Here is a 26,312-nt window from a genome sequence, read left to right on the forward strand (position 1 = left end):
TTGCATTCTTACTGCACTCCTAGCATTTCCTGTACATACAGGGCTTCACTGTACTCATACTTGAAGCTTATCACATTGAAAATAGCTGTGAACTTCTTTTTTATGATAACCTGCACTTGAATGGTAGCCTGCATTTGGATGGTAATGCCTTAACCTGTATAAGGAATGTGAAATAGGTAATAGTACTAATATTTATTATGTAATTAGAGAATAAATTCTCAATACACACACACTGTTGCGCAGTGAAGGAATGACGACTAGACAAAAAAATATTTTAGGCTGATTTTACAAATACGCAGTTAACCTCAGATTTGCCACCAGGCTTTGCATTAAGGGAGTCCAGCACATAATATGCAGTTATACTATAACATGGCTACTTATGCTTGTGGTGTTGATCATCTACTAGACCGTGATGCTCGTGTTATCTAGAGCTGTCCCAATAACAGCCAGATCTGGCAAAATGTAGTGATGTTGCTGCTGCATTTAAAGTGCGGCCAATGATTCAAAGACTATCTATTGTGTTTATTTAATACTGCAGTCAAAATCATAATGATATTGTTTTTAACAATATATATGATATAACAATGAGCAACTCTTGTATGTGTTCTACAGTGAAATAAACTACTTACTACAATACTACAATGCTCCCATGCCATGTTATCAGCTACTACAACAATTAAACCTGGCTACTCTGTGTTCATGTGTGTGCGCACACACACACACACACACATATATATATATATATATATATATATATATATATATATATATATATATATATATATATGCAGTCTACGCTCATTACAATGGACTAGCATACAACAGACTTTCGGCTATAACGGACCATATTTCAGCCTTAGTTTGTTGTACCTGTTTTATTAATGCAACAAAGTTAACTTTTAATGGACCATGCTACAAGGGACTATTGGCTACAGCGGACGAAACTAGCGTACATTTTTTTCAAAATCGGGCATGTAAAACGTATTTTTGCTGTGTCGACACGGGCTGACAACTGATTTGCTAGGGTCAGTCGATAATCGCCGCTCAATATTGTGTGTGCAAGGGAGGAAGGTGGGGCAGGAACGTGCCGTCTTCTTTCGTGCGTGAGGCACGGGAGGCGAGAGAAGGGGGGGGGGGGGGGTGTTCTACTTTAACGGCAGCTGCTTACGGCGTGGCCACCATATTTTGAAAGCAACCTACAATGTGCTCAAAGTGCACCCAGTGCCGGTAGCTTCGTATGTGCGGTGCTTTTGATGTTTAGTTCACATTGAAGCGAGAGACAGCATGAAGCTCGATTCCCTTGCTGCTGCTGCTGCGTTTATCTTGCTTAATTTAGTATTGCAATCAATGCTTCACCTTTTGGGCAAAACTGCAACTTTTTTGCTTGTTTTTTTACTTTGGACGGTCATCACTCATTCTTTACAATAAAGTTGTTAGACATTGCAACAAAAGTTTCGAAAGTGGGCGGTTTCGGATATTACGGACTTCGGATAAAACAGACATTTTTCTTGTAGGATTATCAGGGTCCATTATAACAAGAGTCGACTGTACATATTTACAATCATATCACAACAAGCCAACAAACAAAGACACCATTGAAAACACAAGGGAAATTACTTGTACTTACGAAGTGAATTAAAGAAATGATAAGTTAATGGAAATGAAAGGGGATGAGAAAGGAATATGCCGCAGGTCGGGAATGATCCCGCGTCTTCGCATTATGCATGCGATGCCCTTACCAATTGTGGGGTTCTCCTCCGTGCTCTTGGGACAAAGGAACGACAACACAGTAGTGCAAACAATCACAAGGGCATTTATTGCACCTTTCATAGATCAATGCCTGCTAGCCGAGTTGCTATCCACAAAACATGCCGATGGGCGCGCGACAAATCTAGAAGTCCGACTTACCGCGACCGCATAGCGAGCGAATATGTTTGCCCCATGCTGGATCCCAATGCCTGGTCGTTCGCGCGTACTGTCACGCGAACAGTGGCGCATTCCAAGGCGGCCATGCGAGACGGTCTCGCAGAAGCATGGGTCGGCGCACACGTGGCACGGCACGTCCGTCCCGCTTGCTTCCCGAACCCCAAGGGGGAGCGCGCCTTGTCTTGCCCGCACCCAAGTAACCTCGCAGCGGCGCGACACTCGCGCCATCTCACGCCCTGCGCTTGTACCACTCCGACCGCTGCGTGCGCGGCGAAGCTGCACGGAGATGGGGGCTATGCGGGAAAACAAGATATTAGGGGAGGCGCCAGGGTCGCGCATCCCCACACAATTTAGCTACCACGGCGCCATTTTACCATCTACTTTCTTGGGTATTTACGTTTTAGCGTACTGCTAGAACTAACCCTGCGAGTGTGAGCCAGTGCAGCCACTCACAAGCTTTGGCGGCAGATGTGGAAGATACTTTCTGCCACAGACGTCACACTGCTGTCACTCCTGCTATGAGCTGCCCCCCCCCCCCCCTTCCCGCCTCCAAAACAGCGTGCAAGGCAACAGCCGCAGCAACAGTGGAAAAGTCAGGAAGAGGCAAAGAAAGCTTCGCTTCAAAAAATTCATTTTGGTGATTTGGAGAGTCGGTGACAAAAGATATGATTTCATGCTGTGTCCACAATATCTTCACATCAGCGGTACGAAATGAAGCCAGCCACGCTTTCGCATCTCCTGTGCCTTTGTGGCTGATAGTGCCATCTGCAGTTGGACAACGCAGTCATGAAGAGCTCTGGCATCGGGGAGTGAATACATCTCTGAAATGCGCGATTATGCAACCTCCAGTATTAAATGCGCAGGAAGACAGCGCACATAATGCCATGCCATCTTGACACACCCACTCTTTGCACACGCAGCAGAGGACCTCTAAAACAGGGTGGCAGGCTGAATATGCACTCAGACGCATTGACAGCCATGCGAAGCGATGGCCGCGCTAGAAGCGGAGGCATGCACCAACCTTCCCCCCACTTCCCCGCTGTGCGGAATTGATCGCACTACCATAAGCTGGCTCCATACCATCCCCTGCCCTATTTGAGTGGGAAGACAGTGCTCATCAAACCAACATCCTTCTCAGCTCACTCTCGCACACTTTCACTCGCTCCCAAAGCAGGACATGATAGGATCTTATTGCACTTCGACTTTATACAAAAGATGATGCTGCTCCGTTTTGGCGTTTGCTCTTCGTAGTGTGGCACGCCAGCCTTGTGTGCATCTCTGCCGTTGTCCTTTCACCTCTCCAAACAAGAATGGGCTGCCGCCGTAGCCCTGCGCCATGCCACCCTCCGAAAGACGAATGGACCACCCTAACTGCACTGACAACGCTGCCGGCGCTGCTCCCAGATTGCTCGCTGGGCCATGGCTGGGCCCTCATTCTGCGCAAGTATAATAACGGATTAAGTCACTCGTGCTTGTCCTTGTTCGTTGCGTTAAAGTCATTCCCAGCCACATAGTTTATCAGCCTTGTTCGACTCGTCGACGAAACAAAACATGGCCGATCTGCTCGCTGATCATTGGCAATGCACGATGTTGCCAGTAAAAAGAAAGCACACTGCTATAGATTTAGAAACTAAGTGCTTCTAGCCGATGAGGCGATCGTCATGAACGTGCTTGCATCGGATGGCGACAGTGACGGCCACGATGGCAGCGGTGACGCGGTAGGGCAGACTGCCTCAACATTGTCCCTACGGGAGGTCCTGCAGATCATGGGCGCATTTTCGTGAGGGACCTTCCGCTTCACTATGTGGAGCACCTGGATGCATTGGAGAAGGATGTCGGCAAGCTTCACGTAAAGCAAGCAAGTCTGACAGAGATGCGGTTTTCTCGTGCAAGTCAGTGGGAAGTATGTAGCAAGATGCTTGTGGCGATCTCGTCCCATCCTTCCGGATTTATGAAGCTGAGACGCTGCCGCGGCAACCTTTCTGCATTTTTTAAAATGCACCTTTTGGGGCCACCAATGCGATGCTTCGGCGGAGCTTGTATGTCACTTGTCACCCGTGACCCCTGTTAGCATTTGTTATAGCAGTTCCATTCTTGAACGCCGACAGCCGTGGATTGTTAACACGCGATCGCAGTGCACAGGAAACAAAGTTATACAGTTAAATGAGTCTACACAGTCAGAAGTCTGATGGAAGGAGGTGGTGGGGAGGAGAACTGGCCTCCCAGCCATTACAGTTTTCTCAAAACAGCTATGCTATCCCCCATTTTGATTTATTTTTTTCGTGCAACCTGGTTATAGCAATTATCGGTTATAACAATGAAATTTTTGTGGCACTTGAATATTATTATATGTGGTTTCGACTGTATTGAGGTTCTAAATACATGGTGTTCTATGGACAAGATGATATAGGAAGCTAAATACCTTGATATATAGAGAATTTCGTTATACTAAAATTTGTCATGTCGAGGATTAACTGTATATAATATATAGTGCAAATGACAGTGATATGCTACAGACCACGATCCGTTGCACATCGCTCCTCAAGAGGTAGGACGTGCATCGAATTAGCTCCTGAACAACACTTTGGAATGTGGAAAACGGTTTAAATCATGGACCTTGTACCTCAGAGAAGTGCGACGTAATGCTAGCGCTCTTATATTGCATTTCCCACTAAACTGGCACAAAATTTTATTCCCTGGGCTTCGCACTCCTTTTCTTCCCAACGCAGACACACAGTGGCTACATTTTAATTGTTATAGCCAATAAATAATGAATCATGGGAACGTTGTCGTAAGCGGTTTATTATAATACAGAAGACACAAAAGTTCACAGTGCCAGGGCTCCTCATTGTTACATTTGAGTATTGTTAAAACAGGTAATACTATAGTGCGTTCAAATGTACTTCTATATGTTTGAATGTTTGTCCCCTCTGCCTTTTTCGTGCAACTGCATTATAAGAATGGGGATTTTCTTGGCACCTGATTATTGTTATAGGCGTGTTTGACTTATTAATGCCTATGAGTTCGCATTTTGTTTTGCAGGCGCAAGTATGCAAATAAACATTTTGGTCGTACATTCACTCAACATGCCATTTGTACTCAACAACAATGCCAATACCAGATTCCTAAACTGCCAATATACTCAAGAAACTGCCCACCATTTGTGCATACAGACAGGCCCAAAGCATTCAGTGTGCCCACCTTGGCTTTCTTCTTGATGTGCTTGAGTAATGGAATAACGCCATGTGGTCCAGGTTGTGCCAAGGCACCATGTGAATAACGCTTCAGTGTTGGTCGGTGGAATGACCGGAGCTTGAGCGGCCCCATGTGAGTGGGAAAGAAGGGAGCACGAAGCTCAATGGCTGGAATCGAGTGCTGGATCAGGTTGCCACCCACGTTTGGCTTCAGGGCAGAATCCTGCGTCAGCTTAGGGTTGTAGAACTCGTCGTTGGATATGTTGTATGGGTCTTTCTCCATCGTCTGCACAGGAGGCTGTGAAAAACATGGAATGATGAATGTCAGCAAAATCAGATTTTTTTTTCAATGTTACAGTGACTGTTGCGCATGTCGTCCTGCAACTCCGTGTGATGCAGCAGATACACCAAAGCAGAATCTAAAGCGAGACTCATTACATACCACATTTACTCCGTTCTAATGTGCACCTTTTATACTGGAAAATTTGACGAAAAGTTATATTTGCATTTATTCATAACAAAGTACACAACCAAGCTTTTAGACACACCCTTGGCATTGATATTAAGTAAGCGCAGTAAACAGCACTTCCTCATAACTTTTTACACCTGAGGAGACGCCACGAACAACTCCATCACCACATTCATCTTCCAAATGTAGGTGCAGCATAATAAAGAAAGAAAAGCCAAGGCATATTGCACTGATGTGGCTACCACAGCATGCTCGCCGGAAATGGCACGTTGACTAATTTGACTTCATTGATAGAAATAATGTTCTGCGAACACTTTCACTGACTGGTTATTATTCAGGCAGCAGTTACGAACTATGATTCATTAATCACTGCACAAGTTGTAATTTGTCAGCGTAGCTCAGCTGTGATAAACCTAAAATAGCGGATACTTGTCCGCCACTTAGAAGACAATAGATTGGCAATTTGTGATGCTCACATGTTGTGAATGTTTCTTTTTCCATTTTTTAACCCTTTAATTGTTGTGGACAATTCTTAATCAGTGACGAATTCTTTCGCAACTAGTGCAGATGAAGAATTTCTTTCATCCACGTGTTTGCGCGTGCTTTCTCCAATCAATTTTGATGTTCTGGCGAGTTCCCTCTTTGGTTGCTAGGGGGCCTACAGACTCTGTTCGTCAAGGTTCGTCCGGTAGAGATTTAAAAAATGGCGGCTGCCACTTGTGCATTGCTGCACCCGTAACGAAAGGGCAGCTTTCCTTTGATTGAGTCATCAAGCTTCTTAGATGATTTGCTTTTGCATGAAAGCATTGACAGTGACAGCAGTGTTTTCTGTACTGTAGATACATACGGTGACTCTTATGTCGTCGGCTACAACGACAGTCCTGATATGGCATGGCAATGAACAAAGCTAGATGAACAGAACCTTCTGCCAGCATGTAAATTTAGGTATTTGAAGACACAAGTTGTGAATTTACTACACCTATTTCATACATATCTCGTATCTGCAAAAAATTTGCTATCCAGATGTGCAATTAAAAGCATTTAATTTTTTAAACACATTTCTGCATATTTCACCGGCACTTAATGAGATAATTTTCAAACATTTTTTGCTTCTCCGGAGGTGTTGTTGACATAAATACGTGCATGCCCTCATGAAAAGCTTTATGGAACCAACACATTAGATACAAAGATGGATTAGAAACAGGTATCTTTGATAGGATGTATGGCTTCTTTATAACAACATCCACATGACAGTAGCATGCAACATGCAAAAGCTACTCTAGTGACATTCTTAGTCTGCCTCCACAGATAAGGGAGGGAGAAATGTAAAGTTCTAGAAGCATAGGTAGCATGGGCTATGAGCAGCAATGTTGCAATCTTGACTTCACTTAATAAGTGCGATCATCAAAACAATGCACTGAAAGTATTTTTCCAGAGTTGTGTTGGTTGGGTAGTGTAATTCCAATAGAATTTTTTTTATGATTCATTTGGTGCAGGTTTGGCACTGTTTTCTGCTGAAACGTCATTTTGCTGCAAGAAACTGCAGAAGTTCGTCCCTAGAAACAGCATGTGTACACCCTCTTCAAATGTTTTCCCATGAAGCCGGCAATAAAGACAAAGTAGAGAGGCTTACCGGGCTGGGAGGTTCTGGCTCGGCGATGACACCCGCTTTTCCCAAGAGGATCCGTGACTTGCGCACCATGTCCTTGCGAATGGAATTGAACAGCTGCACCGACAATTTCGTTACTACTAGCCACACTACGTGCATTCAATACCAAGAACAATACATGCTGCAGTAAAAGCAAATGCGTATTCCTGTGAGGACATGCTCCAACATATTTTTAACTCAAGTCATAATTTCAAGCTGCACATATATGAATGTGGCCTATATGACAATGACATATATGAATGCTATGGGCTTATGTGAAGCTTTTCTGATGTGGGCGTGCAAGACAGAATTGTACACCCTCATTTACATAACCTTTTGCACAATAACAATTACCGACTCATTTTGTACTATTCTAACTTATGCAGATATGACAGTTCTTTTTCGCATGCTCTTGGAACTAAACTTGAAAACCACCTTCCAGTACGTCTGCCCAGAAACATGCAGTGCATGCAAACATGCCACAAGCTCAGGAAAAATAACAAGTTCATGTGATCTGTCACAGTGCAATGATGAGCATGAAGTCAGCACAGCTGTGAGGATGATCGTAACTCAATTTCCATGAGAAAATAGGCTGTGGCTGATCTTGAAGCCTTCTTAAAGCATCAGTGCCAGCAAGCTGTCACCTGTCTCAAAACTCCATGTCAATGAATGTCTGATTTAGCAATTCACACACATGAAATACTAATAACAAGTAGCACCCGGCTACGCTTTGCTAAGGGCTGCACAATCAAGTAAGCAGCAAACTAACTGTTTATCACACGCTTGCTAATTTTTTGTCAAAAAGAAAAGGAAAGGAAAAGGAGAAAAAAAAAAGAAAGAAAAAATAAATGACTGCGTAGTTTTCATTCTCACCACCTCAAATTGAAAACCTACTTGAATCCTGCTGTTCGTTACCCTGTATGCTTTCTAGCTGATGTTCCTCTAGGGTGTCGTTAGCTGAAGTAACATTTTTACTTTAACCTTTGGGCAGTGACCTTAGAGAAAGGATGAACATATCCACAGAACAAAAGCCCCACTGAGTAATCTTGACTACTTCTTGAGTAACTTCCATATGAAGGCTGCCTTTTGTATCTGCCACATTTAACTAAGTGCTTAAGTAAATCATACTAATGCAACACCCAATGTGCTGGAAGAGGTTATATATACAGATCAAAGAACATGGAGCACATGAAAGAGATGAATAGCAAAAGGCAAAGCAGATACATGCAAAAAAAAGGAAGTACTAAGCTGTAGGTCATGCAAAAGCAAGCTAATGAAAGCCATTTATGGAAAAATGAGGCCAGAGACCCTTAATATGTTATCCATTGCAAAACTTTCACCAGAAAAAAGCCTTTTCATTAGGTGATACATATTTTATCAAGAAATATAGCAGGCAAAACAAATTATTATGGCAGCTTCCATTAGTGCTGACAAACAATTTTCAATAAGACACGTTATGACCAGTATTCGCATCAAAATGCCAGTAGGAGTCTTAGGTACCCATCACATATGTTAGCTACCTTCTTTTTGAATTCTTCCATACTGTACTAAAAAAAAAAATATTTTAGTGTATGCATTCAATAACTAAGTTTCACCTTTATAGGATACAAACAATGCAAAGTGCCTCATTATCTGGAGTTGCCCAATTGTGCAAGTGTTTATGAAACCAGTTGTATAATCTTACAGTATAGTTGAAAGGAAAAGCTTTGGGCACTGAATTGTATACCTGAATGAACATGAAGCTTAAAAGACAATAATGTCTAGCTGCTATAAAAAGCTGCTCAACATCTTTTTTAGGCAACATTGCCTTTATTCTAGAGCAGCAGTTCTATGCAGATGATGCCTTTTGTCCTTTCTTGCCCCATACAATTTTTGAAGCTAGCATTTTTACAAGCTAGCACCACTACTACAGACGAACTTTATGCCTACCAACAAATGCTGCACTTTCCTATACTGAAGTTAATGAGACACTTGAAATCCGTGAACAGTTTTGCAAGTGGACAACAAAGCTGTATCCCACCACAAAGGATGCAAGGAAGACATGCAAACACAAACAGCAGGACCAGCATGCGAAGCTCACATCGGCCGTGACATAAGAGCGGCCGATCGGCACAAAAGCAGAAGCCGTGCCAGGAAGTTTGGGTGCCTGTAGGGGGACAGGCATGCGACCACAGGAGGGGCCAAGACCCCCAGAGCGTGCCGGATGAAGTGCATAAGGAGTTGACAGGGCAGTCACACCTGACATCACGGGGACAGAGTTAGAGGCCAGTGCCTGGATGAAAACACAGCAGTGGCAGTGACGCACTTTTCCCTAGGGATTCTCGAATGCTACTGTTTTATTGGCATTGTGAGCTAAGATTACAGTGAAAAACAAAAAGGACAGGACAACAACTGTCATTAAATTACCATTACAGTACTAGTGGCTATAGCATTTTGCTACCAAGTAGTCGGTGGCAGGTTTCATTCTCAGTCACAACAGCTGCAATGTAATGGGGGTGGTATGTGAAAATGCTTGTGTGCTTAGATTCACGCACAGATTCAATAACCCGATAGAGTCAAAATTATCCTGCAGTCCTCCACTATAGCATCTGTCAAGGCCTTGTCACACAATACGATTTTAAATAGCCTCAGCCAATTAAACAAATTAGAAATATACCGTGTTGGCATAGTTATGTGACTGTGAATATGATACTGAGGCTGACCTTTAGATGCACAAGAAGATAGTTTACAAATAATAAATCAATAATAAAGAAACTGTACGCTAGCCTAGCCAGCGGTTCCAAGAAAAGCAAAATGTGCATGCACAAGTGGTAAGGGTATCAATAAATGATGCATCTGTTCATTTTGCCCACTGCCTTTGCTGAACCCTTTCGTACGGCCACCATGGCAACTTTAGCTAAAAGAAACGGAACACCTTTTGTTAACACCTCACTCTGACACTGCAGTAGCGATTGCACTACTTAGCCCTCGGAGTACATGGGTAAGCCCAATCATGAAATATTGCAGAGCATTTAAAAGGCTGGCTATATTATAGAGCTCAGGCGCAAGGCATCCCCCCCCCCCACCGAGCTCAGCATGGTAATGTCATAAAATATAAGTTGCTCCATTATACTCTCAGCATGGTTCCAGAATAGCAGAATCTGCATCTTCTGACTGTAAATAATGAAAAATCAGACAGACCATTACATTGGGCAAGCACAGTTATCCTGCTAGGCTGCTTTGATAAAGAATTTCAGTGTGTTCCCCATATCTTCTACCACTTCGGTATTACATTGTCCTTCTTTTCTCCCTTATTGTTTTTTGTTGTACAGTCGAACCCACGTATAACGATACCAGTTTTAACAATATATGAGTTAGAACAATGAAAAGCTGCTGCATTGTCAACTTTTGTATGGGGAAATAACCCATTTACTACTATGTCCCCATGCTGCATTATCGGTTATGACGATGAAGTTTGGCTGCTGGGTGTCCGTGCCGAAAGGTAATGGAATGTGAAACCCTTGAAAAGGAAAAAGAAAAACTGAGATGCGAGCTGCTGCACGATCGCCCGCCATGCCAACTGCTGCTGCATGGTTCTCTCGATGAGAGATGCACGCCAGCCTCGCGTGCATCTCTCCCGTCGCCCTTCCACCCCTCCGAACATGAATGGGCTGCTTCCATAGCTTTGCACTGCACCACCCGCCGAAACATGAATGGATCGCGCCAACTGCGCCGACAACTCAGGACAAGTTTGTAGGAAGCAGACTTAAACTGTTAAACAAGTTAACACATCAGAAGCCAGATAGAGGAAGGTGGAGGGGAGAAGAACTGGCCTCCCTACCATTATAGTTTTTTTGGAAAAGCTACGCCACCCCCTCATTTTGATTTTTTTTTTCATGCAACCCAGTCATAACAATTATCGGTCATAACAATGGAATTTTCGTCGAACTTGAATATTGTTTTAAGTGGGTTTGACTGTAATGGTGTTTACTAGTTCACATTCTAATGACTGCACAGCACCCAGATAAGAAGGTCACATGCAATGTGTCACGAAGATAGCTGGCACATCACCTGTGATTTTTTCAGAACTGCTGTTGTAGCAGTAAGATATACATTCTTTTTGGCTTAACATGACAATGCTACATGTGATGTGTCACACAGCTGCATAACCTGCACAGAGCTGAGAAATACAGCACTGTCCACTTCCAATAAACTATATGCCCTAACTATATGAAACTTTATCTTCTTCATAAAGCCTGAAGCCTCATAAATTTCTAAAGGAAACAGTACACACTTCTTGCATCCAATGTACCTACCGAATTACACCACCAAAGACACTTTAAAAGTTGTCCCAGCAAGCTGCAATTTATGCCCTCTCTTGCGCGAACCATTGCTCTTAAACTTGACATTCTGGTCACTGTCCACAAAACATTCCTGTGTTCAGAAGCAGGGAGTAAGGAAATGAGCACCCCTTAAGGCCTGTTTCATCTGTAATATTCAAATGTGCTTTTCTTAAACAGCCCTTGACAATCCAAGGTTGCTTTCCCATGGATTTGTAGGCTCAGCACCTCCCCCTCCTCTTCTCATACATGTGCAGGCGCGCGTGCGCGTATGCACACACACACACACACACACACACACACACACACACACACACACACACACACACACACACACACACACACACACACACACACACACACACACACACACACACACACACACACACACACACACACACACACACACACACACACACACACACACACACACACAAAAATAAATTTTTATAGGAACACAGAAACAGGCCTTCACCTTTTTCTCTTTCACTGGTTCAGCATTTGCGAGAGAATTCGGGTCTGGATCATCAGGTACACCCAAAATGATGTTCTCATCATTAGGATCCAAGGTCAAAATCTGTGGTTCCGGCTTCTTCACCATGGCCTGTGGTGAGAATGAGGAAACAGCCAGTAGCTCGTATCATTTGGCACAAATCTTGCAGCATGCAATGTGCCCAAAATGAATCAGCGTGCAGATTGTTTAAAGGCTCACAAAATCCAGACCTGTGCATCCCAGATGACTTCGTCTTCCCAACAGCCATAAACGAGTTCTTCGTTTTCAACAGGAAAGATGGAGTACCACGTGTCGTCTCTATCATCACCCGGTTCTGACTCTGCATGTAGTGTGCATGTGGTCTTAGTCAATAATATTTGTGATCTGCCATCTTCTTTCTTTGTTTCCTATTTATTATCCTTCTTCTTATCTTCAACTTTTATTTCTATGCTCTCCTTTCTAAATAGCAGGCAGGCCTTTTGCCCATTTCAATGGCAGTCGCCAGCCTGCTCCCTCCCTTATTTCCTTGTCTGTCCATTGCACGTATGTTTTCATACTGAATAACTGTACCCTGAACACAGGCTTGAGTGCAAAAAAAAAAAGAAGGGTGTGAAATCACCAATTGCATGAGGTGGCCTAAAATTACAAACAAGTGGTTTTAAATTTGATAATACTAATTCCCATGTGAGCATTTAGTGTAACTTAGCCTACTCTTTATTGGTTCACCAGACAAATGCTAATGTCATCACAGGATTTAGAAAACCTGTGTACAAGACACAGTTTATGTAGCCATAGCCGTAGTGTGTGTAGCCATGTAAGCCACCATCCCCATGGCTTAGCTAGACATGTGCCAGCGGGGTTCTACTGTAATGTAGTATTATCCAAACATCAACCAGACTTCCAACATGTCCCCGTGGTTGCCATGCCAACCAAGCACAACCTGCATTCCATGCTACCATAGGCTGCCCTTTTAACCTACCCTCTATGTGTCTTTCTCTGCGCTTTGCTTTATGTAATATTATATGGTTGCTCACTTGTGGCATCACCAAAGCAGAGTTTCTCAAATGAGCAAACAAACATTATGATTGCTTCATCCACCGAAACAGAAAGGCATGAGAGAAGGGCACTCACTCTGCAGTCCAGACTTCGCCCCTGCCTTGGCTAGCATGCCTTGAGTCATGGCCTTCTGAGAGGCACCCAATAGGGCCGCTCCAGACACACTTTTGGCTGAAACATGGAGAGTGAATTATGACTGCACCCTGTTTTAAGATGCAGTACAAGTACAGAGAAAACTTCATTAAAATGACCTTTAATAGGGTTTTGAAAGAATATTTCACCAGTGTGACCTCATTCATTGTTGATCTTTAGCATCCCTTTAATGCATCAAATGGACATCACTCAATGCCAAGCAACGCACCTTGCTGACTAAATGCTGACGCTGTTCGATTGAGTATTGAAGGAACCCAGCCTGCTGCATTGTTCTTATTGTTCAGCTTGGCCAAAACCTGCATATAAGACAGGGGCATGGTTAGAGAACCAGATGCCTGCGAAAAGAGAATGGTCATAACCAGTGTTTCAGAATAGAACTAGAATGAAAACCGAAAAAAGCAAAAAGTATATTTTTGCCCAGAATGAAAACGTAACCAAAACATTATTTATTATATTATTTCAGGGTGAAACCGAAATATCTTTTATCTGTTTTCAATCCAAGGGGAAAGTCGGCAATCCGAGTGATAGCCAGACAAGCGCTCCACTAATCTAAGCCTGTCATTCGGAGCCTCACTGCGCTAGCAGAATAGCATCGTAGCAAAACTCAGGGCGTGCCCGACAAAGAGCTTATTATTTCGTTTTCTATGGCTGGAATACTTTGTTACCAAAGCTTTATCGTTAGTGTTCTTGCATTTCAGCGAGATTTTCTCAATATGTGAGTCATAAATTCTGAGATCGTGCTCCCAGTGCCTTGACTCAAGGCGCTGAGCATGATCTCAGAATTTATAACTCACATATTGAAAAAATAAATACTGTGTTTTCGTCGTTACTCTGCTTCGAAAATTTTTGCATGCGAACCAAAACCATTATGAGCCGTTACGGATTTGATGTTCTTTTTCTTTCTAGAATTGGATTGGAATGGAGTGTTTCTTAGTGGAACGAAACTAAAACCAGAACAAAAAACATTTCCTTTCGACACCCTGGACCTAACTGATATTATGGCAGATTACCTTTTTTTATGCAGTGTGCCATATGTCTGTTAGAAGGACACTGAAAACCTGCTTGTCCTTGTGTTTAGAGAAGCCCCCAGTATTCAGTATAATCTAAACAAAGGTCAACAAACTGGACAACTTATCAAAAAACCCAACTCAAGAGAAAGCTCTAGCATAGTGTAAACTGTGATTTCCCTATTCAGATGTATGGGAAATTAATACCTCCACCGAGTAATTGTTGCAGTATTTTTAATGAAATCTGTGACATCCAAGGAGAAAATCTCAGATTATAGTGAGTGTACACATGAACTTCCCACCTTGTGTTTGATATCTTCTCCATTCCAGATGACATCGTCCTCCCACTGAAGCTGTGAGACCATGAGGTAGGCATCGTCAGGAAAGTCTTTCACTTCCTTCAGCTGCATTGTGTGTGGGTACTGGTCCCTGTCGTCACATTCCTGCCAACACCAAGGTGAGAAAGTTTGCTGTAGTACATAGTTCGAATTGATGACAAGACAATGAGCCTACACTCCGGTTACCACTCTTTATTCTCGAGCTCCCCATGCTGCTGAATGGCTCTGTCTGTCCACCACCACACAAAACACCCCACACCTGCCAGTACCAGTACTGCAACCTTGTGCTCTGTCCAGCAACTACAGTCCCCCGTACAATACTTGCTCAATCATTTGGTGTTCCCCCTAACTACTTGGAGGTACACTGGCATTGCCACTCCCTCTTCACAATGTTATCACCTGCCACAGGCAGTGAATTCAAATGAATTATCCAGTAACATCATCAAACCAAAACAAAAAGTTATATGTTCGTTTGTGCGGCTCGTAAAAATGAAAAGTGTGACAGCAATGTTAGACAGGTATATGCATTTTGGCCTACATTAAAGGGTGTGCTTATGACTGGTCCATGCATACCATACTGCCCTTCTCCTCAAACAATTTGATGCAACTGAATAAATAAAATCTGAGGTGAAATTACTTGCTCACTGAATGAACATACTGGTAATTGCTGCACAAATGCGCTTTAACATCTTGTTTATTAGACTGTTACTCTTCAAATATGTCACAAATAAAACTAATTTTTGTGTGTTATCCATTATAAATGTGTATGTCAGTAAAAGCGTTTATTCAACAACATGTAGCACTTCTTGATAGGCTGCTCCAGCAGGCAGTTTGCATTCTTTCATGGGTTCTTTCTGAAAATTGCTCTTGAAGGTAGCAAGAGTTTCTTCTTACAGACACGTCAACAGCATGACGAGAACAAGTAGTCTTGTTAACTGACTAACAAACAGTAGTAAGGCTGTCCACACTTCAAACAGCTTACCATATGTGCATGTAAATAATGCAACCATGAATATAACGCCAGGGGGACTTTCAGTGTCTCAGAAAGCAATATATATAACCATCATATTGCAAAGTAATGCCGCAAGGAAACAGGAAACATCAAGTAAAGGTGGGTTTCCGCTGGGTTTTATTCATCATTAGCTGATGTCACTGCAAACTGACGTTGCAAATGAAGTGAAATTAGGAGTTCTGACATCTTTCTCACTGTCGGCGAGAAGAGCGTCATTCTCTGTGGCACCCACCAACGTCATTGAACAGCACTTGAGAAATGCCTGAGACACAATCAAACTACCAAAGCGTTTCAACGATTATGCGGTGATGCACTGCGCTAATTCGAAGACCACTCACGCCTGCATAACAGCAGCGATCGTCTTGCTTGATGTTGTGCTTAATACACCATAATTACTTCAAGGGGGGCACTAATTGCTTTCGAACTCAGGAGAAAAAAGGCCACAAAATGCACAGAGGCAACTCCCAGCCTCCCACTATTGCACGAGGTGAAGTGGCAGCAGGCATGTATAGCGCAGTAAGCAGGCAAAAAATAAATGAAAAAAGAACTGTGTTATATTTGTGTGCCAAACCCGAATATAACGCGAGGCATCTCCGAGGCCAGAAATTTGGGGAAAAAATACTCACGCTATATTCATGCTAATATGGCAGTATATGTGTACTATTCTATAAAAAACAAAAGCACTACCTTATTTTATATATATATATATATATATATATATATATATATATATATGTGTGTGTATATGATACAATGCAATGAGAAGGATATAACATATACAAGTGTAATGAACAATGCGGCACCTATCTGTTACCCTTAGAACTCTCATAGACTCTGAAGTATCACTGTGGTGTCAAAAGTGCATATGTTCAAACCAATGAAAGTTAAACTGAATCATCAATGCCCAATCCTATAAAGTAAAACCATGGTTACTTTTAGCAGACATATAAAAATTTGTTAGTTAGAAATGTCATGACTATAGACTACCTGCATTGCAGTTGAAAACAGTCTTCAATTACTTGTGGCAATTATAAGGACTTGAGGCCCGCAAAACCTAGCTGAGACATGTATCCCATATTTTATGACATTCACACACATGCATGTCTCAGGATGCTGACTGGCCAATCAATTTCACAAATGCCCACTGCATTAGATGAAAACAGAGCTGCCAGACAGGGCGAAAGAAGATAGCACAAAGACTTCTTGTTTTTTCCTGCCTGGTAGAGTTGTTTTCATGTAATCATGAACCAATTAGCCTGAAAGTAAATCCTCACTCACTGCATAGTTTTTTCCTAGCCAAGGTACAAAGTGACGAAGGCTTAGCTCTTTCATTACCACTAGAAATGTGGTAATTTTCAGTGCTTCTTTGTTTTAACATTTTATTTCAAGACATAGTAGTCGCAACAAAAATTGTAGCCTGATCAATGATGTTTTGAATGGATGTAAAGGAGTAATAATCACTCACAGTTTTTGAGAATCCTTATGCGAAATTTCAAAGAAGCACCTCAAGGAACACAAATGAAAGTAATAATTAACTATTTTTTAGAGGTGTGTGAATATCAAGATTTTCGAATACGAATTAAATACAAATACTTAGTTTCGAATCAAATATCGAATAATGATGTGTACATGCATTTATTAACAAGTTGGGTTAACTAACTTATGTTGGAAAATTGCAATTGCATTGCCAATGCAAGAAAACTAGACTAGTAGGCCTTTATACTAAAACACTGTGTATGTGGCTCAAGTTAACTTGCAAAATTTGGTAATTACCACTAGATGTGCTTACCAGGCTGTGCCTTATTATAGTGCATCAGATGCCCATGTACTTGGAGGCATTTGACCCTGTGCCAGTCGTTACTCATTGCACTTACTGTCAAGCAATAGGCTCAAAATTGAGAGTCGCATTGCAAAAAAAAACAAAGAAAGAAAGAGGGAAAGGGCACACTCGCTATTCGTAAACCCATGCCCCTTGCTACTGAGAGGCTGGCTTTCCTGCGCCATTTATACGTTTAGGGGCTAAGTGTGCTTTACAGGCAAAATTTCGCTCGCAGCACGAAATCTGAAAATTCTGCTCAAGATTGCCCCTATCATAGGCAGAAAGGTTTAATTTTTCCAAGGGGGGGGGGAGGGGATTAATTTTGACCACCTAGGCTTATTGAACGTGCACGCAATGCACAATACACAAGCGTTTTTGCATTTTGCTCCTATTGAAATGGGGGACTCGAACCCACGACCTCATGCCTAGCAGTGCAACGCCACAGCCGCTAAGCCACTGTTGCGGGTCATAAATGCCTTGCTCAAGCTGATATGCATAAATTATATGCAAGAAAATGGCCATTGTTTCATTTACATCTTTGAGGTTCATATTGATGAAGCTGTAGCTAAACTTATTAAACTAAGAAAGAACCAGTTAAATCAGCTAAACTTACTTCTATGCATTTGAAGCCATAATCAAATGTGTCTCCAGTCTCTGGGATCCCATACATGTCATACCACAGCTGGGCCGGTCCATATCTCCAGTCTGCTACTTGCGGACACACATCAGATGATCGTGATGCTTCGTTCTTGTTGCCTGATAACTGCTCTTCCTCAGGCCGCAGCAATCGCAACTGGAAAGCAACATCTATTAATGCCTGAAATATGGGCTGTAGGCCAAAAGTAAAGCAAAGGCATTAAAAATCCCAAGCAGGATCAATTTAAATGTTCAACAAACTGCACTAGAATATGTGTTCAATGCAAATGACCTACAAATAATTGGCCACTTATTTCTAAATACAGTGCAAAGAAGCAAGTAAGGACGAGTAAAACACAACAAACCTTTGTGCACTAGCTAGAAAAAAATCTGTACACTAGCTGGCCTGTCAAAGATGCTTTTCTAGGTTCACAACTGCATCAAGCAGTAAAACCCCTTGTGCAAAAATCTCAGAAAGGAACACTAAAGACAAAATTAAAATTAGCTTAGACTGATAAAGCAACCTTTCAAAACTCCATGTTTTGCTAATTTTGCTGCAATATACTGAACACACACACAGACCAGAAAAAGAAAATGAAGGCCAAGTTTCCATTTTTTAAATTTTGTGCTGAAACCTGGGTGCCAGTGCGTCAATATGACATCACCAGCTTCAGAGTATTTTCCCATATTTGGGCTGTTGCGAAGCAGTAAATGTTCTCGAATCTCTTCCAAGTTCCTATCTCTGGCTCCTTTAGAATAGAATGTAGTCCATTTTTACCAATAAAAGATTAACTAAGCTCATGCATATGCCATCAAAACTGATAACTTCCCAGCAACCTGGGGCGGGAACTTCCAAGGCCTTGTCACCACCTGTCTTTTGTTTTCGCAACTTTTCTGGCTTACCAAGCCTTTTCCATGATATGAGCGACTTTTTTCATATTGTAAACCCATGATTTACCAGTTCAGCTCAATTTATTTTTCTCACTAGCATCCATTTAAAAGTAATTTTGCTTATCACCAATATATTAAGCCTGTAATAGATAATACATTTGCGACATCTTTCTTCAGATAATACACCTGCTGCTGTGGAAAGTCAAGAAATGGTGGGGTAAGAGACCAATGATGGAACCACTCTGAAAGTGCAGTGATTGTAACTAAATACAGTGACCATGATTGATGGACTGCCTACACCCACTTCAATACTAAAGCTTTGTTTTTCCTCAAGACAGTCACGCATGAACGCTGTTGCTTGTAAAGGCCACTCAGCATAAGCTGTGCCATATGCCAGGAAAACATCCATCCCAAGACATATGACAGAATATAGTTTTAGTTATCAGTAGCTAAATCACATTAGAATGAATGAGTTGCTCCCTAAATTCAATTCTATGCAGCTTGAAAGCATCATAATGGCTGGCTCAACCAGCACAAAAGTTTAAATTAATTAGCTTTGAATTATTGAGCTCTCACTGCATTAGCCTCTGGGCACTTTACATTTATTGTTCTCAAACTCTGTCAAGTGTAAAAAAAGACATGAGCAAGCAGAACATAACTTGCAAACTCAATAGTATGATAAATGTGCCATAGCGAAACAAACTTCTAATTTCTATTAAGCACTAGTTTTCTAACCTCGTCATCTGGCGCACACATATCTGGAGGTGGAGGCGAGGCTACGTCCAAGCACCACTCAAACTCCTCTGCACGGCCACCTCCTGCATCCTGCGATGCTCCACCTATGTCAGCAAATGGACCTTGCTTCTTCTTCTTTCTTTTACGAACTCCCCGCCAGATCTGTGGTAAGCTTGATGGCTTGCCTGGGCCAAACAGCCGTGAGAAACGCAGCACCTGTAAATAAAAGTCAAGTGACCTAATTTCAGCTAACCGCACGCGTCAATGTGCTAGCTCAAATCAAAAATCTATGTTAACACTGCCATGTGTACATGACAATGACAAGAATACAATGCAGTCACTGATCTAAAAATGTCAATGTCACAACGCTACTTATCATGAGGCACACCCCATTTTCATCATGGTAGCAGCGTCCACACCTCAAACAGTACTTTAAAACAAACAGCACAGTTCCTCAATATGGCTTGTAATTCAATACACACTGCAGCAGCTTGTGCAAGCTAACCTTTAAGACTACTTTAATGTGTTTTGCACCTCTTTGGCATTAAAACTAAGATGATTTCGCTACACTTACATCCTAGAAGACTACAAGCAAAAGAGTGCACAAAGTGTATCCCGAATAACGCAAACAAAAATTGATGTTCAGACAATACAGACACCACATATTGCAGGCCAGTCACTGGTTACCTAGGAACTCACTTGGCCAGGCCGAAACTCTGGGAAGAGCTCAGTGACATCCAAGTCGGCATACTTGGACGGCAACATGGCTGCCAGTGGGGTGTCAAGGTTGCGTTTTCGTGCTGCCGATGCCTCATCATCCTCAGCTTGTTCCTTGACGTCCTCAGTTCCCTTGGTACTTTTCTCAGCTAGCTGAGAGCCTGGCAACGGTGCCGGTGCTGGTGGTGGTGGCATCAACTCCGCATCTTGGGACCCTTCCTTAGTGGCTTCCCCCTCTTCCATTTTTGCCTCGCTCTCATTGTTAGACTCTGTGCATTAAAAGAGAAATGCTTCTTAGTGTTTCTGTTACCAGTAAAGAATTTTTTTTTGGGGGGGGGGGAGGGAGTTGAGGAAGCTATGGCCAGTTGGTACATTGACGACATATTCATACTGCGCTTACAATAATTATAGACTTTATACTTTTCCCACGGTCACAAAAAGCCTGAGAACAGCAGGCATCCTCCTCCAACTTCTCTTGTTTCATGCTCGGAAAAGGAGGCTCCTTCTCCTTACCAATAGACCCTTTTCCTAATTTGCAAGTGCACTTCCCTGCACTGCATATATTCTCAACTAATGGCAGCACCAGTTATGGTTCACATGAAGACAAAGTGCTAGCTGCACAAGCTGGGGCCTGTTTCTTGTATGGTCCCACCATAAGAACATCATCTCCTCCTCTAGTGATTCTACACTTTGGTTACACGCCACATAACCGAGACAAAAGTATGTGACTGCCATAAAACCATTTGCAACAAGCTTTGTTTCCAGATAAACTGCTCATTTTTCTATCATGTTGTCTGCATATAGGCCACCAAAGTGCGACCACACTAAGTGAGTCCATGTGTGAACCTTAAGTTGTGTTTAAACCTTAAAGGTCAAACTTTCCCTTTTGAAATGTTTCACTTAAAAAGTCATGCCGACAATGTCATTATGGGCACGCATATAAATTGTCTGTGCCTCGATAAACATTTTTCACGGGACAATCAGAAGTTTGTCAATACTTATCACTGGTTCTACCTGTTGACTATGTTGTCGCCGAACCTTGTGCAATAAGGTTGTATGCGCCACGAAAGTGTTGTGCTTCCTGGAAGGCACAAGAGCCCGAGCAATTACACTGGAACCTCTGACACTTCTGACCTATACATCAGATTTCTATGATCGATGCATGTGCTCTTCACTACTGTTCTGCCTGAGTGCAACTTATTTTTGTGGGCACTGGTTCGTCCAATGAAGAGTTATTTTTGTGAAATTGTGCCACAGTACAATTTCTTCACCATCCCAACGGGACAGTGTGACGCTAGAAACTTAATAGTATTCCTGCATATTTCGGTCAAATGTGCCAGGTTGAGCCTGTGTTTACCTTAGAATTCAACATAATCCTTTATTTGTATCTATAAACAATTACCTAGCCCCGAGCAGCGGCTGCCAAAACCTATGATGTAGCTTATAGATGATGTGAGAATTTCAAGGCATCACCACTCATCCTCTGTTTTTGCACCATATTTGGCTTATCAAGTTTTGCCCTCAATAAAACCGATATATTCATGTTTTTGAAAGCATAATTTACTAGTCTAAGCTTAATTTCTGCTGTCAGTGCCTGTTTCATGTGGCATCAAAGCTTTTTCGGAGTCCCTACATGCTGTTGCCATTTTGATAACGGCAGATGTGTACCGGCACGCCTTCTGCAGCTTTGAACTGAAAGAAACCAGGTTTTATTACAAACGGAACTGGAACATGACAAAGCTGCTGAAATACATGCCAACACCACATGCTACTAATCAATATAATAAAGAATTTGTATTTGCCCATTGATGAGTTCGATAAAGAGTGCCACTTCTTAAATGCAAGTTTGTCACCCTCTTTCCTTCCTGTCTTCTGTCTCTGCAGAAACAGCGCAGTATGAAAGTGCCACACGCCTGCCAAACTTCCGATACGCTGTGCATGACAAAGAGAAACTGTGTGCAATGACGTGACACATCAGACTGTTCAGTGCAGAAACATGATCAGAAACAAATGTGGATTTATAAAGCATAAAAGAAAAGACATTTTATGCTGCAGAAAAGTGAACAAGGATGGCATGCACACAAGATACACATGGTGGGCCAACAAGCTAGTTCACAATTCACTTCTTAAAACATGATCTTGTAGTGTGCAGCTAAGTAATTTCATGGTTGCCTTGTTTAACATTCATATGCTCAGCTACTGCATGTCAGGCAAGCCTTCACTTCCAAAGCAAAACAGGTGTGTATTGGCTTGAATACAACGCAACCATGAATATAGTGCATAGGAGGACTCTTGACAAATTCAATATGACCAACCACAGGCTAACTCATGCAACACCAAATGCATACAGATGTAGACATTGTGCAGTGCATCAGGCCATAAAGGTCTTCGTTGTGTGCAAACGTCGTGTGAAAATGTTGAGGCAAGTGCAATTCAGTGCAAGACCACAGGATTAATACCTTGACTACGACAACCATACAGCATTTGGTGGAATGCACCCTCGAAACTGTCACTTTCTTCAGCCAGATCAGGGCCTAAAGAAAGACGTTGCAGCAGAAGCATGTTTACACACATGTACTAATGAAACAGATTGAACAAGAGAACTGCACAGTAACATTTCTTCTTCATCTACCAAAATAACAGCATGTGTTGAAATAATTGTCTTGCAGCATTGTAAGCAAGTGATATCACTACTATGCATGATAAACATGCATAACAATTCAAGCAAGAAAGCACAGGTATGAATTAAATGCATAATGATAAGCAAGTACTACTAAACTACGATACGTGCTTAGGTTGAGAACAAATGTAGTTATTGATTTCTGACTGTGTTTGTGAGGAATCTATGTACAGTACCTCTTGAGCAAATGAAAGGAACACCTACATTTTCTTCAAGAGGCCACAGTGGCAAAAGGTGTTCAATGACACAAAATTTTCTATGGGGAAGCTACTCATTATAGATTCTTGAATTCTGATGCATACTACATAGTAATCGTTGCTTAAATATGGATTCAGTGTTCTCCCTCACACTGCTCACAACTGTATATTTTCCATGAGCTGTATAAGACGAATGCACTAGCAGAGCCAAAATTTATACGAACCAGGCTCCTCAGAAATTCAAGATTTTTATGCAGTCTGGTCCACAGCCTACAAAACAGCAAATTACTCTGTTAGTTGTAAGTATGAGAGCAGACAGCAACCCTGTAGTACAGGCTGTCTGCCCGCACTCTATGGACGCCCTACTACAGTGCAGACCATGCACCTCGTAGTATTTTGGTTACAATAGTATGCTGAAAGTTATTTCAAAATGACAACTTTTTATTCAGTATACAAAGCAGATTTATGCATACTTTGTGTGGTAAGAAGAAAGACAGTGCGTGCACTCCCTCAATTGCAAGAGAGTGAATGAGCTTTCCTAGATACCTTCATCAAAATGTATACAAAAGCAGGGCATTAATGTAACGAGGTAGCTGTAATTCTTTCATTCATATTCTATGCAATGGCATTTTTAAAATGTAATCGTACAGCTCTACTATCTCTTACTTGCTGCTGGTGCATCAGAAACAGCCTGGGTCTCTTTCTTTTCGTCACCATCATCATCTGCAAGTTCTTCAAAATCGAAGTAGTCTACCGATGAGGGCAATTTTTTCGAATATTCTGCAAAAGAGGCAGCAAAAGAAATGTCATGAACAATGAAACAGGCAGCCTTATGCACTCGGGCAATTTAAATTTCAGAAAAGTGGCAGAGCAAATGCTTCGTCATAGTGCACCAAACAGACTAGTCAGGCAAGAAACTGCAAAAGCGGGCCCATTATGAAAATAACTTTTGCATGTGGCTGTACTATAGTAGTCATATTAGTTCATATAAGGTGGTGTGCACTATGACAAGACTGTAACAGCTCAGTTAAGGAAGCCTGTTTGGTTTCTGTCACATCACTCAGCTTTTTGCCATGTTTTGGCTGCTTACAAAGTAGGAAATATAAATGCGTTACAGCCACCTTCATCGCTATGTGTCGAGCCTTCGTTTTCATCGTCGTTAGCGTCATGTCCATCTTGAGAACTGTCAGCCTCCGCATCCTCGGTGATCTCTTTCCACATACTACCAATGCCCAGATGGTTGAGCTGGTGAAGGTTTCGCTTTGATTCCTGCAACAGAGCCCTCTCTGAGTCCACACAGGCACTGCAGTTCCTAAGCATTTTCAATACCAGCGTATTTGCAACACATGTATCACGCGCGGTTGTGTTTGCAATAAATTTTGGAAACTGTTGTGCCGACATACGGTAGTCAAGGGCAGGACTCTCACCGGATCAAGAAAGTCATTTTCGAGTCGACCGTGCTCATCGATGTTTCCAAACAAAAATCCAGTCAAGACCATATCTGGCTCACCATCTTCGTCGCTGTCCATGGCTTTCGATCTACAAAGCAATGAAGTATTACGAGATAGCCAGTAAATACGCAGTGTTGTGGCAATAAACTGCGCGCTCAAACCTGCCGAATGTGGAACTGGAGCGGCGATCGGAAAGTGCCTGTTTAATGCCAAAACTTTCAACATAAGTGGTATGTCAAGAATGTTCAAGTCTATTACTGTCATATTCCTATTTTAGACTGACCGAAACTACCTAGAGAACAAAAAAAAAAAAGAATTGGTCGGTTTTACCTTCGATCCCGTTGCTATCCGCGAGACCGCGGTTTGTTTACATGTGCGCGTGTTTACATAGTTAAAAATGAAGCTTCAGTTTCACTGCAATTATTCTCAGCGGAGAAGTGCCGATTTCAGTGTTTTCACTACATACTTAACACACACAGATTCTACGCAATGAACGGAGACCAAATAAACGGTGTTCTCCGCACGATGTTCGTCGCGATTACAACCCAGCCGACAGATCACCTCTGTACTGGAGCTGATCAAGTAACATGTATGCAAAAGAATAGCTCAGAACTAATTTATTTTCAACGTGAGCACGTAAAGTTTATCTTACTGTTCACGGCATTTCTCCGCGACAACTACGACAACTGTACCCGCAAGCGCGGATGAGACAGAATGCGCCAGCACAGCCCGCACTCCATTATACCGTATTAACTGTTGATTATATTAAGGCTTACAAATTTCTCGCCGGTGTCGCTCCCTGGCGGTTTCGATGTCATTGTTAATACAACTTCGGTGGAAGTGAAGCGCATACGTTTGCTGTCTATATTCAAAAAAGCTTAATAGAGGCATTAATGCTTATTTTACATTTCCAATCAAAACAAACACAAATACAAATATTAAAAATATATGTTTTTGCCTTGCATCATAGAGTTTCTCACTATATGAGAAACACTATGCCTTGCACCTTACCTACAGCTAACTGTAAACTCGCTTGCCTTGTTAGGTTAGTTTAGAGACTAACCGTTAAGCTAAAGCTTCTATAAATTTATATAAAACAAGGTTTAACAATCTTGAAGATTTAGTTCGCGTCGTGATTTACCGTCTAGTTGCTTGTAACCTTTAGTTCATTCAATCCATTATTATCCATAAGTAGCCAGTAGTTTTCTGTTTTATTTTGCTCGTGAGAAACCGCTGGGAGTTCATGGTGGATGCACTTTCAGAAGTCTTCGTGTTGAAAGCCGTCTCATCCCTTATCATTGCTGCTGGTGACTTCTTCAGTGTCGGAATCATCCGAAGCTAAAGCATATAGTATGAAACGCCCGGAGCAGGAGCGATTAGGGCGGCAAAATGGCATCCTTAGCTCCATGTAAGTGACGCTTTCCGCACAGCTGATTGACTCGCCGAAATCGATTAGTTTCTTCACGCTTGCCTTAGCAACGTTTTGTGCTGAAGATAAGGCGGCACAATATCACATGTTGGATCATCTGGTAGTTATCTTTGCTGTTCTTTTAACCTGAAAGTAAAAAAGA

General features: G+C 42.2%; 2 protein-coding genes across 10 annotated transcripts in view; one reads left to right on the forward strand and one right to left on the reverse strand.

The window, feature by feature from the left end:
* Taf1 (TATA-box binding protein associated factor 1) overlaps positions 1–25,525 on the reverse strand; it is a 61,371-nt gene extending 35,846 nt beyond the window's left edge. For 2 of the 6 annotated variants that reach the window (XM_065446807.1, XM_065446805.1), the window contains exons 1-16: positions 25,394–25,525; positions 24,718–24,829; positions 24,412–24,559; positions 23,957–24,070; positions 22,873–22,947; positions 20,396–20,682; positions 19,697–19,912; positions 18,048–18,227; positions 14,568–14,708; positions 13,467–13,554; positions 13,181–13,276; positions 12,280–12,389; positions 12,032–12,160; positions 9,318–9,509; positions 7,223–7,315; positions 5,128–5,418 (exon numbers count right to left, since the gene is read on the reverse strand). In XM_065446807.1, the coding sequence (XP_065302879.1) occupies positions 5,128–5,418; positions 7,223–7,315; positions 9,318–9,509; positions 12,032–12,160; positions 12,280–12,389; positions 13,181–13,276; positions 13,467–13,554; positions 14,568–14,708; positions 18,048–18,227; positions 19,697–19,912; positions 20,396–20,682; positions 22,873–22,947; positions 23,957–24,070; positions 24,412–24,559; positions 24,718–24,819 (2,262 nt within the window). In that variant the 5' untranslated portion in view covers positions 24,820–24,829; positions 25,394–25,525. The remainder of the gene's footprint in view (positions 1–5,127; positions 5,419–7,222; positions 7,316–9,317; positions 9,510–12,031; positions 12,161–12,279; positions 12,390–13,180; positions 13,277–13,466; positions 13,555–14,567; positions 14,709–18,047; positions 18,228–19,696; positions 19,913–20,395; positions 20,683–22,872; positions 22,948–23,956; positions 24,071–24,411; positions 24,560–24,717; positions 24,830–25,393) is intronic. The other 4 variants (XM_065446811.1, XM_065446810.1, XM_065446806.1 and 1 more) reach the window with 3 other exon arrangements.
* A 418-nt stretch (positions 25,526–25,943) lies between these two features.
* The window catches only part of HERC2 (E3 ubiquitin-protein ligase HERC2), a 157,611-nt gene continuing 157,242 nt past the window's right edge, over positions 25,944–26,312 (forward strand). For all 4 annotated transcript variants that reach the window (XM_065446812.1, XM_065446814.1, XM_065446815.1 and 1 more), the window contains exon 1: positions 25,944–26,149. In XM_065446812.1, coding sequence (XP_065302884.1) covers positions 26,131–26,149 — 19 coding nt within the window. In that variant the 5' untranslated portion in view covers positions 25,944–26,130. The remainder of the gene's footprint in view (positions 26,150–26,312) is intronic.

Source organism: Dermacentor albipictus, chromosome 3 (assembly GCF_038994185.2).
Source record: "Dermacentor albipictus isolate Rhodes 1998 colony chromosome 3, USDA_Dalb.pri_finalv2, whole genome shotgun sequence".
NCBI lineage: Eukaryota > Metazoa > Arthropoda > Arachnida > Ixodida > Ixodidae > Dermacentor > Dermacentor albipictus.